Source organism: Oncorhynchus mykiss, chromosome 13 (genome assembly GCF_057628025.1).
Source record: "Oncorhynchus mykiss isolate SJ-2025 chromosome 13, ASM5762802v1, whole genome shotgun sequence".
NCBI lineage: Eukaryota > Metazoa > Chordata > Actinopteri > Salmoniformes > Salmonidae > Oncorhynchus > Oncorhynchus mykiss.
This window is the reverse complement of record NC_143034.1, coordinates 70,575,605-70,590,086: the sequence shown is the minus strand read 5'-3', so window position 1 is coordinate 70,590,086 and position 14,482 is coordinate 70,575,605. Positions and strand designations below refer to the sequence as shown.

Here is a 14,482-nt window from a genome sequence, read left to right as displayed (position 1 = left end):
TTTGAGCTGTTGAGCTGTTCTGGGTGTTGAAGAATATTGAAGTGTGTTAATTCTGTGGTAGTGAAAACTAGATTCAACAAACCTCTTGAATGGCTGAGGGAGAGAGTAAATTTCTCAGTCAATGGCCTTACCTTGCCTCTTGATCTGAGCGGGCTCTGTGCTGGCCCTCTGACCCGACGTGGCCCCCTCACTGCCGCGGGGGTTGAGGATCACATATTTGGTCTTGAGACTGTCCAGCTGATAGGAGAAGCCTTTGCTGGCCGGCTCAAACTCAATCTTCTGCAGCAGGACCTTCTTGGCCGAGGAGGCCAGCAGCTTATTGAGGTCGCTATCGTCGCCCGCCGAGGAGTCCTTCCGGCCGGGCTTCAGGGCCTCCTTGAGCTTGTCCACTATAGGCATCGTTTGAGCATCACTGTGGATGAGACAGAGGGTGGGATTCAGGAATCAGAATCACCTTTGCTTACATGTACCAAGGAATTTGACCTGGTGAAATGGTACTGACAAGAAGAACACAGAAAAACATATGAAGACATAATCCACACAAGCCTACAGTATAGATAAAACAAAATCAGAACAATTACACACAATAAGGCCAGTTTGAGACTAGTCAATTAAATCACATAGGAATAAACACTAAATTCCACAGTGTATATAGATGTTTTTCAGCATGCCTAGGAATAAAAGTCATGATACCATAACAATAATACACCTGGGAAATCTTACTGAGCAGCAATTGGTCTCAACCTTGTGTAGCACATCCACAAGACCCAGTCCACAGTACAGTACTGCAGCGTCATCGTTCCCTCAGAGAGAGAGGCTACTGTAGCAGTGAATGTCTATTTCCTGTCAGTGATTCCTAAACTGGCAACCCGGACTGTAAACCCGGACTGTAAACTGGCAACCCGGGCTGTAACCCCGGGCTGTAAACTGGCAACCCGGGCTGTAAGCATGGAACTAGTGCTTTTCGGCCAGAGAGCGGCATATTATGTGAGCAGCAGCATATTATGGCAAGAGGACTGAGTATCTGAGGAGTCAGGCTGGGACTTGGCAGCCGTCTCGGTTGTTATGCAAGATAGTGGAGGCGGGCATCATGTGTGTGTTCATGCTCGTGCATGTGTGTGTAGCGGGGAGAGAGACTCGACACAAGCACAACTGCTGTCTACCAGGTCAGATACTCATGTTTGGTCTATTCCTACATCAATCAAGTCAGCGCCATCCCAACCAGCAACAGTCCACTGTCACAAAGGAAAGACTGGTGTGGTAACAGTCATGCTGTTTGTTACATGTCCTCAGAATGCCTTCAGTTATTCCAAGTGCAATCTGTGTTATATTTGTTTTATTCATTCAGTTGTAACCGTTGATTATTTTTTTCACCTCAGGGCCCAATTTCATAAAGCGTTAGAGAAGGAGTGTTGATCTCAAATAAGTTTGCCTTTCAGATATTCTAGTGAATATCTGACAGATGGAAGCTGATCCTAGATCAGCACTCTTAGTCAGATGTTTCTGAATACAGGCCAGGTTGGTTATGCTCTAAGAAGAGCTACAGAATTGGTTGTAAAAGACAGGCTATACTGCACATCACTTGTGTGCTTAATATGGGACTGAGTAGTGAAATAGGCTAGATACTGGTCCTCTGTGGCTCAGTTGGTAATGCATGGCTCTTAAAAAACGCCAGGATAGTGGGGTCGACTCCCAGGAGAAAAATCTACACACGGATGACTAAGTTGCTTTGGATAAAAGAAGCCTAAGGCATATCTCATATCTATACCTACTGCCATACAGTGGGGCAGAAAAGTATTTAGTCAGCCACCAATTGTGCAAGTTCTCCCACTTAAAAAGATGAGGCCTGTAATTTTCATCATAGGTACACTTCAACTATGAGAATGAGAAAAACAAATCCAGAAAATAACATTGTAGGATTTTTAATGATTTTATTTGCAAATTATGGTGGAAAATAAACTTTTGTTATTGACCAAATACTTCTCAATACTTTGTTATATACCCTTTGTTGGCAATGACAGAGGTCAAACGTTTTCTGTAAGTCTTCACAAGGTTTTCACACACGGTTGCTGGTATTTTGGCCCATTCCTCCATGCAGAACTCCTCTAGAGCAGTGATGTTTTGGGGCTGTTGCTGGGCAACACGGACTTTCAACTCCCTCCAAAGATTTTCTATGGGGTTGAGATCTGGAGACTGGCTAGGCCACTCCAGGACCTTGAAATGCTTCTTACGAAGCCACTCCTTCGTTGCCCGGGCGGTGTGTTTGGGATCATTGTCATGCTGAAAGACCCAGCCCCATTTCATCTTCAATGCCCTTGCTGAAGGAAGGAGGTTTTCACTCAAAATCTCACAGTACATGGCCCCATTCATTCTTTCCTTTACACGAATCAGTCGTCCTGGTCCCTTTGCAGAAAGACAGCCCCAAAGCATGATGTTTCCACCCCCATGCTTCACAGTAGGTATGGTGTTCTTTGGATGCAACTCAGCATTCTTTGTCCTCCAAACACGACGAGTTGAGTTACCACCAAAAAGTTTTATTTTGGTTTCATCTGACATTCTCCCAATCTTCTTCTGGATCATCCAAATGCTCTCTAGCAAACTTCAGACGGGCCTGGACATGTACTGGCTTAAGCAGGGGGACACGTCTGGTACCGCAGGATTTGAGTCCCTGGCGGAGCAGTGTATTACTGATGGTAGGCTTTGTTACTTTGGTCCCAGCTCTCTGCAGGTCATTCACTAGGTGTGGTTCTGGGATTTTTGCTCACCGTTCTTGTGATCATTTTGACCCCACAGGGTGAGATCTTGCGTGGGCAGATCGAGGGAGATTATCAGTGGTCTTGTATGTCTTCCATTTCCTAATAATTGCTCCCACAGTTGATTTCTTCAAACCAAGCAGCTTACCTATTGCAGATTCAGTCTTCCCAGCCTGGTGCAGGTCTACAACTTTGTTTTTGGTGTCCTTTGACAGATCTTTGGTCTTGGCCATAGTGGAGTTTGGAGTGTGACTGTTTGAGGTTGTGGACAGGTGTCTTTTATACTGATAACAAGTTCAAACAGGTGCCATTAATACAGGTAATGAGTGGAGGACAGAGGAGCCTCCTAAAGAAGAAGTTACAGGTCTGTGAGAGCCAGAAAGCTTGCTTGTTTGTAGGTGACCAAATACTTATTTTCCACCATAATTTGCAAATAAATTCATAAAAAAATCCTACAATGTGATTTTCTGGATTTTTTTTCTTCTAATTTTGTCTGTCATAGTTTAAGTGTACTACCTATGATGAAAATTACAGGCCTCTCATATTTTTAAGTGGGAGAACTTGCACAATTGGTGGCTGACTAAATACTTTTTTGCCCCACTGTATAGGCAAGACTAGGTCAGCAGGTAGCCTAGTGGTTAGAGCGTTGGGCCAGTAACCGAAAGGTTGCTGGATTGAATCCTCGAGCTGACAAGGTAATTTTTTTAATAATATTCTGCCGTTCTACTCCTGAGCAAGGCAGTTAACCCACTGTTCCCCAGTAGGCCGTCATTGTAAATAAGAATTTGTTCTGACTTGCCTAGTGAAATAAAGATTAATATAAATAAATGCATGTTTTTTAAGTCTACTCCAAATAGGCTAGCTGGAATAGTCAGCATGAGAATGATTGAATAGGCTACATTCCATTAACTCAAAAGATATGGTGAGCTGTTAAAAACCCAGCACGCTTAGAGTAAACAAAGGACTGCTACACAAACCTTGCGTCAACTTGATGTACGACCAGCAAACTATAGCGCTATATGTTAGTGATGCACTAGCATGCTGCCATTGAGGGGTTGAAACACACCGGGGAGAGGGAACAGCTCTTGGTCAACCACACAGACACAGGAAGGACCAGTCACAGAGCAGTGTTCTGTTCAAACCCACACTTGACGGAGAAAAGGGAGGGAGCCTGACTCATCATTAGATCTGGCAGTGACGTAGCTGAGGGAGGAGAGCAGGGGGGCTGCACATGCAGCATCACACGCACAAGGGCAGACTAACCTTCATGTGCTGCTACTGATAGAATTAACAATCACACAGCCCACAATGAGATGTAATGGGTGGACCACCTACAGGGATTTTCAGTTTATTCACCAAACCGTTTCTATAGGGGTGCTGTTCTACCCAACCATTGGACCATATAGGCGAGGCTACCACACAGAACGATATGCCACTGTCAGAGACACCGTGGACCCATGACACTACATACTGTTTTAATGACATCACAATCAAGAAAACTCTAGGCTTTTTACTTAGATACTGATACCAGGATTAGTATCACAATAGTCAATACCAAAATGATACCACGGCAACAAAAGGTGTATTAGCCTAAGTCACAGAATAGCACTTCTAGACAGAAACAGCTATTTGGCTGTTCAATCACTAGGCATCCTGAGTGCAATAAACACATTTGAACTTTTTCACATCAACATTTTTCAGAGACATCCATGCATGCATTAATTAAATCAAGTATACAATCAATTTGACTTTGACTTCATTTATTTCAATGGTAAATATATTGATGAACTGGTCAAATCAAGATGTAGCCTATTCACAATACAGGGGACTGCATATTGAATAGGAGTGAGAGAATGCATTGAGTTGAGCTTGTTTTGGCTGATTTCATGGGGCTTCAGATGGCAAACAATCTGTTTCCCTTCCAATTGGGACTCATTTTATTGTAGTGATAAACAACATCTGCATATAAGTAACTTATTTTATAAAAGTGTGTGCTCGCTCTTTAACCAGTAATGACATCATTCATGAGGCGGGGGGGGGGGGGGCAGCCCCAGGCCATATCAGAGAGGAAGAGGTGAAGTGAGAGGTCTCACTTTCGCCATAATACGCCCAAGGCATTTCTATGGGAATATTTTGGACCCAAGCTTGTCACCTGCCTTTGGGTCAACGACTCCCGTTGGTAGGGTGGAGACATGAGCATCCCATGATCCATATTCACACAGAGTCCGTTTGCAGAGGCAATAGATCATCTTTCAGAGAGATGTAAGATCGATTAAGTGAATGAATAAAGTTGTGGTGGCAATCGGATAAAACAAAATTTAAAAGTATTTTTCCATTATGGTTTGCAAACAAAAAAATGCCGACATGCAAACAGTAAGCTACTGCCTTTATAAGTGTGCACATTATTATTAGCAAAATATAGGGTTGCACATTTTGGGGAATATTCAGAGGTGGAAACTTTGTGGGAATTAACAGAAATATATGCAAGCTAATATTAATATAATTTAAATATATATGTTTTTTGGATTGGATTGAATTGGATTGGATACTTCACCTTTGGATATATTTACCATATCACATGGAGACAGAAACATACACCTTATAAGTAGACAGACAATTGTAAATTATTAAATCCTCCCAATATAATATTTTTTAAACAATTTAGTTATGAATTGAACTTTAAATGAGTTGACTCTTCACATGGAATGATTTCACTGATGATCGCCAATGATCCCTCGCATCTCCCAGAAACATTTTCAACATACATACATAGAAAATGATAGTCTAGAAACTAAAGCTTTGGTTGTCTTCCTCTCAGGCTTCCATGTCTTCTCCCTGGACCTCCTCAACATCCACCTCTTGAACATCAAACTCTCAGGCCTCACATTCACTTTCCAACCCTGTTGAGGATGGCTCGCTGTCAGGCTCAAAAAGTCTCACATTTGCCCAGATGGCCACCAATTTTTCAACCCCTGCATTGGTCAGCCTGTTGCGTGCTTTGGTGTGTGTGTGTTCCCAGACAAGGACCAGTTGCTCTCTGAGGCAGCTGATGTTGGTGGGATTTGGAGGATGATGGAGACAACAGGGGAATGAGCCTCAGATCCACAAAGTCCCTTCCACCTGGTGGCTGATGAGATAACCTGGCACAACTACCATTTTGCAATTCCATTCCAAAGCACTTGCTTGAAAGTGTACTTGGCCAGACTGCCAAGAACCTTGCCCTCATCCAGGCCACGGTGGCGAGACACAGTAATGATGACACCATAGGCCTTGTTGATCTCTGCACCAGACAGGATGCTCTTGCAAGAATACTTGGGGTCAAATATGTACACTGCTCCGTGTATGGGCTTCAGGCAGAAGTCTTCACGCTTCTTGATGTATTTCAGAACTGCAGTTTCCTCTGCTTGGAGCAACAGTGAAGTGGGCAGGGCAGTACGGATTTATTCTCTTACATCTGCAAGCAGAGTGAACATCAGACAGGATGGCATTGTCTCCCTCAATCCGTGCAATGGCTACCGCTATAGGTTTCAGGCTGCTTTACCACTCTCTCCCAAAATACATAATCCAGGATGATCCTCTTGACGGGGCTATCCATATCAGCAGACTGATATGGCTATTTCTTGGGGAGACTGTCAAACATAATGACACCACCACCCCAACCAACGGGTGTTGCTGGGCAGCTTCAATGTGCTGCTCTTATTCTTCTCACTTTGCTTGGTGAGGTAGATTGCTGATATAACTTGATGACCCTTCACATACCTAACCATTTCCTTGGCTCTATTGTAGAGTGTATCCATTGTTTTCAGTGCCATGATGTCCTTGAGGAGCAGATTCAATTCATGAGCAGCACAGCCAAAGGGTGTGATGTGAGGGTAGGAGTCCTCCACTTTAGACCAAGCAGCCTCCATTGTCTGTCAACAGTGAAAATACCTTCTGTGGTCCAAGGTCATTGATGACTGACTTCAGCTCATCTGCAATGTTGAGACCGGTGTGTCTGTTGTCCCGTGTGTCTGTGCTCTTGTAGAATACTGGTTGAGGAGTGGAGATGATGTAGTTAATTATTCCTTGCCCACAAACATTTGACTACCAATCAGAGATGATTGCATTACAGTCTGCTTTCTCTATGATTTGCTTGACCTTCACTTGAACTCTGTTGACCTCTGCATCCAGCAAATGAGTAGATAAGTAGTCTGGTTGGAGGGGTGTATGCTGGGCGAAGAACATTCAAAAATCTCTTCCAATACACATTGCCTGTGAGCATCAGAGGTGAACAAATTGCATGCACAGCTCGAGCAAGACATTCATCAGCATTTCTCTGACTAAGTTCCTCCAATGAGTAAAAAAAAACTACTGATTCCAGGAGGCCCATGAGCTGTTGCTATTGATAAGGTCTCTGATTCATTATTTTCACCCCAAATAGAAGTAGAGGGACTTTTGTCAGAGGTTGCTTATTGTGAGCGCTGAGGGAACTTAATGCACTTGGCCAGATGATTCTGCATCTTTGTTGCATTCTTTACATCTGATTTGGCACAGTATTTGCAAATGTGCACCGCTTTTCCTTCTACATTAGCTGCAGTGAAATGTCTCCACACATCAGATAAATGCCATGGGCGCACTTCTTGTAAAGATTAGAAAAAGGAATTTCAAAAATACAATTCCATGTACAGATAACTATTTAAGCATTTAGATTAAACTCCTTTGTAAGATAAATGTTTTAAAATGAAACATGTATTGAAACAGGTGAATTAACACTCAGACTCAAGTAAGTTAAAACTAACAAGCAGAAATTATTCACAAGTTAGAAATGATTTAAACACTTTGCTGTAGGCTACAATTTACAAGTTTTTAAAAATTGTCATAAAATATATTCACCCCACCTAGTATTGTAATCAAAACTTAACAGAAAGCATGTAGTCCTTGGCTCAGACAGTGTAGTAGTGTGGGTTCAATTGAATCTCATTAGTGTGCAAGATCTTCAGAATCAGCTGTACATGTGACGGGAGAACGTAATGCAGAGGGTTGCAATTCCATTGAATTGGGCATAGTTTAACCAAAATATGTCACTAGACTAGAATTTCCTTACATGTATCCCACAAAAAAGGTCCGCTGTTATAAGCTAACTTTTTGATGAATTTACACAAAACTCCCCAAATTCACCGGAAAGTTTCCAACCCTTTGCAACCCTAGCAAAAAAACATCAGAAAAAGAGACTGAGGGGCAAAATACAGACCCTCAAATGGTTGGGATTTGGAGGTGAAAATGTAAGATTTAAGCAGCTACATTCTCTCCACAGCTCTACCAATCTGTCATAATTATGGGTAAATCCTGCCTATTTCCACAATTTCTCATCTTAAAATCTGATATTAAACCCTACTACTACTATTCTTAAGACCAAAAAACACTTTGTATTCAGAATCTTTTTTACAATACAGACCATTTTAAATTTGTGGCTGTGGTAGCTGTTGGTTTCATCTTTGCCGTCGATGATTGGGTCTCACATGCTTGCCCAATCGCACCGTATCCATCCTCATACTACAAGATACAACTAAATTGTGCCCGAATATTAAATCAGGACATCCCACCGGGGTTCTGGAGAACGGAACAGCCAAAATCAGTGTGTCCTTGACCCGCTCAAACTACACGAGTCCCAATGACCTGATCCTAGCCCATGTTCATAGGATTTCATCTCAAACATAAAAATGTGTCTGGGACAGCAAAAACGTGTCAAAGATTGTGTAGTGTATGCACGGCAATAACCCACAACAACGAGACTGGTTATGCCGAACATACACCACGCCATTTTGCCATCTTGTAGTATGAGCAGTACTATGATGCGATTGGCTATTGGCAGCAGTCCATGCCCAATGAGCACTCAGCATGTGAGACCAAAACAATGATGGCGAAGAGGAACACAACAACAACCCGCACCGTGTGGACCAAGGTGATGGAAAACTGATTGGTGGATGCCTTTTCAATGGACGGGTTCATTTTACATGGTCAGGTGCTCCAGCTTAGCAAAGTTCGCCCATTTAAGAAGATTCCAAGAGTCTTTAAAAAAAAATCTCCACTCACCCCGGGCACCGGGCCATGCAAAACAAACTCCACCAATATTACATTGCGTCCTACCATGACAAAAACAAAAAAAATCTAATTTATTATTATCCATATTCTGTGCACCCATGTCTTTTGGGATGTTTCTGCACATAATAATGTACACATTATCTCAACACCAATAAAGCAGCTCAACGTTAGCGTGTCGGCATTTTTCCCTACCACAATTGAAACGTAGGGGGATTAACTAAGGAATCATTGTGTTATGTGAGCACCACAGTCCTGGGGTTGAAGATTGATGGAATTAAAGATTTGGGACAAGGAGACATGTAAATGTGAGCACATCCAAGTTGTTACGATTGTATTAGTCGTGTGGTGTATGCCCAGCATTAGCTACTTGCCACAAATAGCTAAATGTTAGTATTACAAACCGGCTTCTGATCGAAATCGTCCATATGTTTCGACTAGGAGGTTCAGCATGGAAGATGCTGAATCTGAAGTCTTGACATCGGCTATAAACCCAGCGAGTCCCATGGACATGGACATTTTCAAACACTGAACTACTGTCGGGAAACTAGCCAACTTCCCTGACTGAGACTTGAGCAGTGTTTACAAAAAAAAAGTATGCACAGGATTGTGAAGTGTAGCTAGCAAGTTAACCTAGCTATTCCAGTAATATACTGTTTACTAGCTCGCGCGCTGCCCCTTAAGTACAACAATACCATAGTTCACTGGCTTCCGGCCATCTACTGCAAAGTTAACATGTGTTTGTAGATTGTTAGTTCGCTAAATAAGACACGGCGACGAAGTCGCTAGCAAAGATTTTACAGACAGAGCAAGCTAACTAGCCGGCCATGTTGGCTGCAGTAACTACTAACGTTACATAGTAAGTCAGTAGCTAGCAAGCCAGGTTAGATACTAGACATTCTAGCTAGCTTAGCCATCAAACGTTAACTAATCTGCAAAGCGAGCCAAATACATTGCAATTTCTGTGACATTTTTATTTAATTGTTATGGGGCCTCGTTCAGTATGTACTTATCTGTGTATCTAACTTGCTATTTAGCTAGCCAACGTGACCAAGGCAATGTAATTAGCTCGTCTATCGTCGCTAGTCGAACCTGGTCTGGTCAAAATGTCTCCACGCGGAGTACTGTGGGTCACGGAGAGGCAAACGTTAGCTAGCGTCCGAGTTGGAAACACGTAACTTTAGTTACTACGCTAGCCGATAAACAAACAGGCTTTAGATGAAGGATAATAGTTAACGTTATTCGTTACATGTATCTATTTGTAACAACTGAAAACTGACACTGAATGGGTAGCTAGCTAGCTAACAAAAATAACCACGTAACATCAGCAAGCTAACTGTTTACTGCTAGCTTTCTGGTTAGCAACTTTGCTAACGACTAACGTGGCGTCTCGATGCTGCAATGTGGTTAGCTAGCTACCCCCCAACCTCCTCACAATATCCGTCAGATGTTTAGTCCTTATAAAAACAGATCGATAGACTGATCATTCTTAAATATCATTAGTAACACTCACCTTAAGTTCAATCATCCGAAAACGACGACTGTTTGGCGATAAAGACACTCTGCCTGGCTACAGTTCCTTAATTGTGTTACATTCTTTCCCCCATGCTGCATTCTGAGAGGGTGTGGGCAAGCATGACTGACAGATTTGTGAAGCCAATGAAAATGCAGGTTAGCAAATCAAATCAAATTGTATTTGTCACATGCGCCGAATACATCATGTGTAGGTAGACCTTACCGTGAAATGCTTACTTACAAGCCCATAACCAACAATGAGGTTAAATAAATAGATTTAGGAAAATATTTACTAAAAAAACTCAAGTAAAACATTCAATAAAAAGTAACCCAATAAAATAACAATAACGAGGACCTATACAGGGGGTTCCGGTACCGAGTCAATGTGGGGACACAGGTTAGTCAAGTTAATTTGTACATGTAGGTAGGGGTAGTGACTATGCATAGATAATAAACAGCAAGTAGCCGCAGTGTAAAAACGGTGTGTGTGTGTGTGTGTGTTGGGGGGGGGGGTCAATGTAAATAGTCTAGGTGACCATTTGGTTAATTGTTCAGCAGTCTTATGGTTTGGGGGTAGAAGCTGTTAAGGAGCCTTTTGGACCTAAACTTGGTGCTCCGGTACCGCTTGCCGTGCGGTAATAAAGAGAACAGTCTATGACTTGGGTGACTGGAGGTCTTTGACACATTTTTGGGCCTTCCTTTGACACCGCCTAGTATATACAGTACCAGTCAAAAGTTTGGACACACCTACTCATTCAAGGGTTTTTCTTTATTTTGACTATTTTCTACATTGTAGAATGATAATGAAGACATCAAAACTATGAAATAACACACATGGAATCATGTAGTAACCAAAAAAGTGTTAAACAAATCAAAATATATTTTATATTTGAGATTCTTCAAAGTAACAACCCTTTGCCTTGATGACAGCTTTGCACACTCTTGGCATTCTCTCATAGGCCATGGTGGCGAAGTAATTACAATATAGCAATTAAACACTGGAATGGTAGATAGGGATTGTATACAGAAGATAGCCATATTTGGTAAGTCTAATTATGGCAAGAACAGCTCAAATAAGCAAAGAGAAACAACAGACATGAAGATCAGTCAATCCAGAAAATGTCAACAACTTTGAAAGTTACTTAAAGTGCAGTCGCAAAAACCTTGAAGCACTATGATGAAACTGAGGACCGCCACAGGAAAGGAAGACCCAGAGTTACCTCTGCTGCAGATGATAGGTTCTTTAGAGTTACCAGCCTCAGAAATTACAGCCCAAATAAATGCTTCAGAGTTCAAGTAACAGACACATCTCAACATCAACTGTTCAGAGGAGAATGCGTGAATCAGGCCTTCATGGTCGAATTGCTGCAAAGAAACCACTACTAAAGGACACCAATAATAAGAAGAGACTTAATTGGGCCAAGAAACACAAGCAATGGATGTTAGACTGGTGGAAATTTGTCCTTTGGTCTGATAAGTCCAAATTGGAGATTTTTGTTTCCAACCGCTGTGTATTTGTGAGATGCAGCGTAGGTGATATGATGATCTCTGCATGTGTGGTTCCCACCGTGAAGCATGGAGGAGGAGGTGTGGGGGTGCTTTGCTGGTGACACCGTCAGTGATTTATTTAGAATTCACCCCTAATCAGCATGGCTACCACAGCATTCTGCAGCGATACGCCATCCCATCTGGTTTGGGCTTAGTGGGACTATCATTTGTTTTTCAACAGAACAATGACCCAACACACCTCCAGGTTGTGTAAGGGCTATTTGACCAAGAAGGAGAGTGATGGAGTGCTGCATCAGATGACCTGGCCTCCACAATCACCCGACTTCAACCCAATTGAGATGGTTTGAGATGAGTTGGACTGCAAAGTGAAGGAAAAGCAGCCAACAAGTGCTCAGAGCCACCCAAAATCCATCTCGCTCCATCTTGTCCCACTGCCACAGCCACTGGGCTTCCTCTCATCATCATATTTGGTGGTGAGTGGAAACGCCAAACTGATGCCTCAGATTCATACATCCGGTGAAACATATGGCTCATTGTTCTATCTGTGGTAACGTGCTAGAAATCCAGAGGATTTCATTGATTGATATAATTGAAAACACAGTGCTTGGCTGTTATGTAACAACATGAATTATGGCATGTTATTATGTATTTCTTGTTTTTAATTTCTCAATAAATGTATCATACCCCACCAATTAAATGTTTTTTTATATAAGAATATGAATCACTTATTGTGCACATGCAATCTCAAATAAGAGATGCCCTCAATTAAGAATGTGAACTTTTGAATCTAGCATAGCCTTGAACTGTCACATAAACATTAATGGACCTCTACTATTTTCAATGACCCCTACACTAAAGTTTATTCCATCCTGTGATTTTGACCACTTTCTTCATGTGGAATGTAGTAATAATTGTACATTTCCAGTGTATTCCAGAGGAGGGCACTCTGTAATCAAATACAGTCAACACGGGCAGGCACATAGATCTGTCAGCAGGAGGAGCCATTGTACAACCGTAAAAATTCAGCATGACGAACAACTCCAATATGGGCATAATAATAATTATTGATAATAATGCGTGAAATATTGTGTCATATAAATTCTGCTGCACAATTGCCGAACAAGTAAATAAACACATCAGATGTATATCTAAACTTTTATTTGTATCGTCTGTCCAATGTCTGAAGATACCATACAGTCCCAATGACACAAGGAGTCATATGCATGCAAAAACTTCAGTTGCTTCTCCACAGTCTCATGTGGACCTAGCACGAGTCGTCCAATTTCATTCTACTTTTCTGCTAGTATTACATAAAGAGACACTTACTAATACAGAATTGATACCATGTACATTACAGGAGAATTTCATATTTTTTACGTGGATATACAAGTTTGGAGTTATATGATACAGTATCCCTGTCCTGTCGGCAAATGATTGATAAGTTATTATAGCAGTACAACATTGTGTTCAGTTTTTACTGAAGTAATACAACTGTAATTGTAGATGAACCTCTTGTAGAGGACAGGTCATGGTGAAGCAGAGCACCGGTAACCAACAAGCTACTCTGACAGGCTGGGTTCAAACCCAGGTGTCCAATGCACCACAAGACTATGTTAGCCCGCTAAACTAAAACCTTGGCAATAGCTTGGGGAGCTAATACAAGTCTTCAGTGGAGATTATGGCATGCTACAATATGGGTCTGATCTGTTTTGTGAAGTAACTACGTGTACTGTAAAGTGAACAGAAAACTGTGCCAAACATATTCCCTTTACCCCAATCACAATTCGAGAATATTCACACACAAAAAAGTTTGTGTTTTTTTTACAAAGAACACATGTAATTTGCAAAAAGGTATAACGAATCTCCCAATTTCTCTACTGAAATATGTTCTTACACAGAGGCATTACACCAAGAGACAAAACAACCAAAGCAAAATCTTATAATTATACCAGAACAAAACAAATATAAAATACGTACATAACATAAAAATGGAAGATTCAATGACCTTGTTTTCAGACTGTACTGTGTGGCATGTGCAGTGTAGGTATATAAACATAGCAGCCAGGTTTACAGTCTCCGTTGCAGAGAAATCAACAAAGGGTTTTGTCCATAGTAAGACCTTAGATAAGCCAGTTAATATTATAATAGGAATGATGAAGCACTTCTAGTTATACGACACTGCACCTATTTTTTTTTAGACCACTCCTGTCTAGTACATTAAAATTAACATAATATTTATCCCACCGAAGAATATACACCAAGAATAATATTATCAGACTTATGAAGCAAGGAAGAAAGAATCTGAGCAGCGGAGGCTGGTGGGAGGAGCTATAGGAGGATGGGCTCATTGTAATGGCTGGAATGGAATAAATGGAACGGTATCAAACCAGATGTTTGACTCATTCAATTTATTCCATTTCAGCTATTATAATGAGCCCATCCTCCTATAGCTCCTCCCACTAGCCTCCACTGCATCTGAGTCATGTTTAATTTGGCCAATGACATTACAAAACTGAAGCCCTGGTTTCGACCTAAACTACTTCAGGGCTACGTTCAGGAGGCTAGTGTTGAATGTTGTAGGCAAAGGTTGAATGTTGCAGATAGAAATGCCATGAATAGAGCTTACA

At 41.7% G+C, this 14,482-nt stretch overlaps 1 protein-coding gene across 6 annotated transcripts in view; it reads right to left on the bottom strand.

Moving 5' to 3' along the window:
* The window catches only part of usp36 (ubiquitin specific peptidase 36), a 34,323-nt gene extending 23,791 nt beyond the window's left edge, over positions 1-10,532 (bottom strand). For all 6 annotated transcript variants that reach the window (XR_016486078.1, XR_016486075.1, XR_016486076.1 and 3 more), the window contains exons 1-2: positions 10,345-10,532; positions 132-412 (exon numbers count right to left, since the gene is read on the bottom strand). Coding sequence is in view for 2 of the 6 variants with exons in the window: in XM_036939185.2 (XP_036795080.2) it covers positions 132-399 (268 nt within the window). In the remaining 4 variants the exon portion in view is untranslated. The remainder of the gene's footprint in view (positions 1-131; positions 413-10,344) is intronic.
* Positions 10,533-14,482: the final 3,950 nt, after the last annotated feature.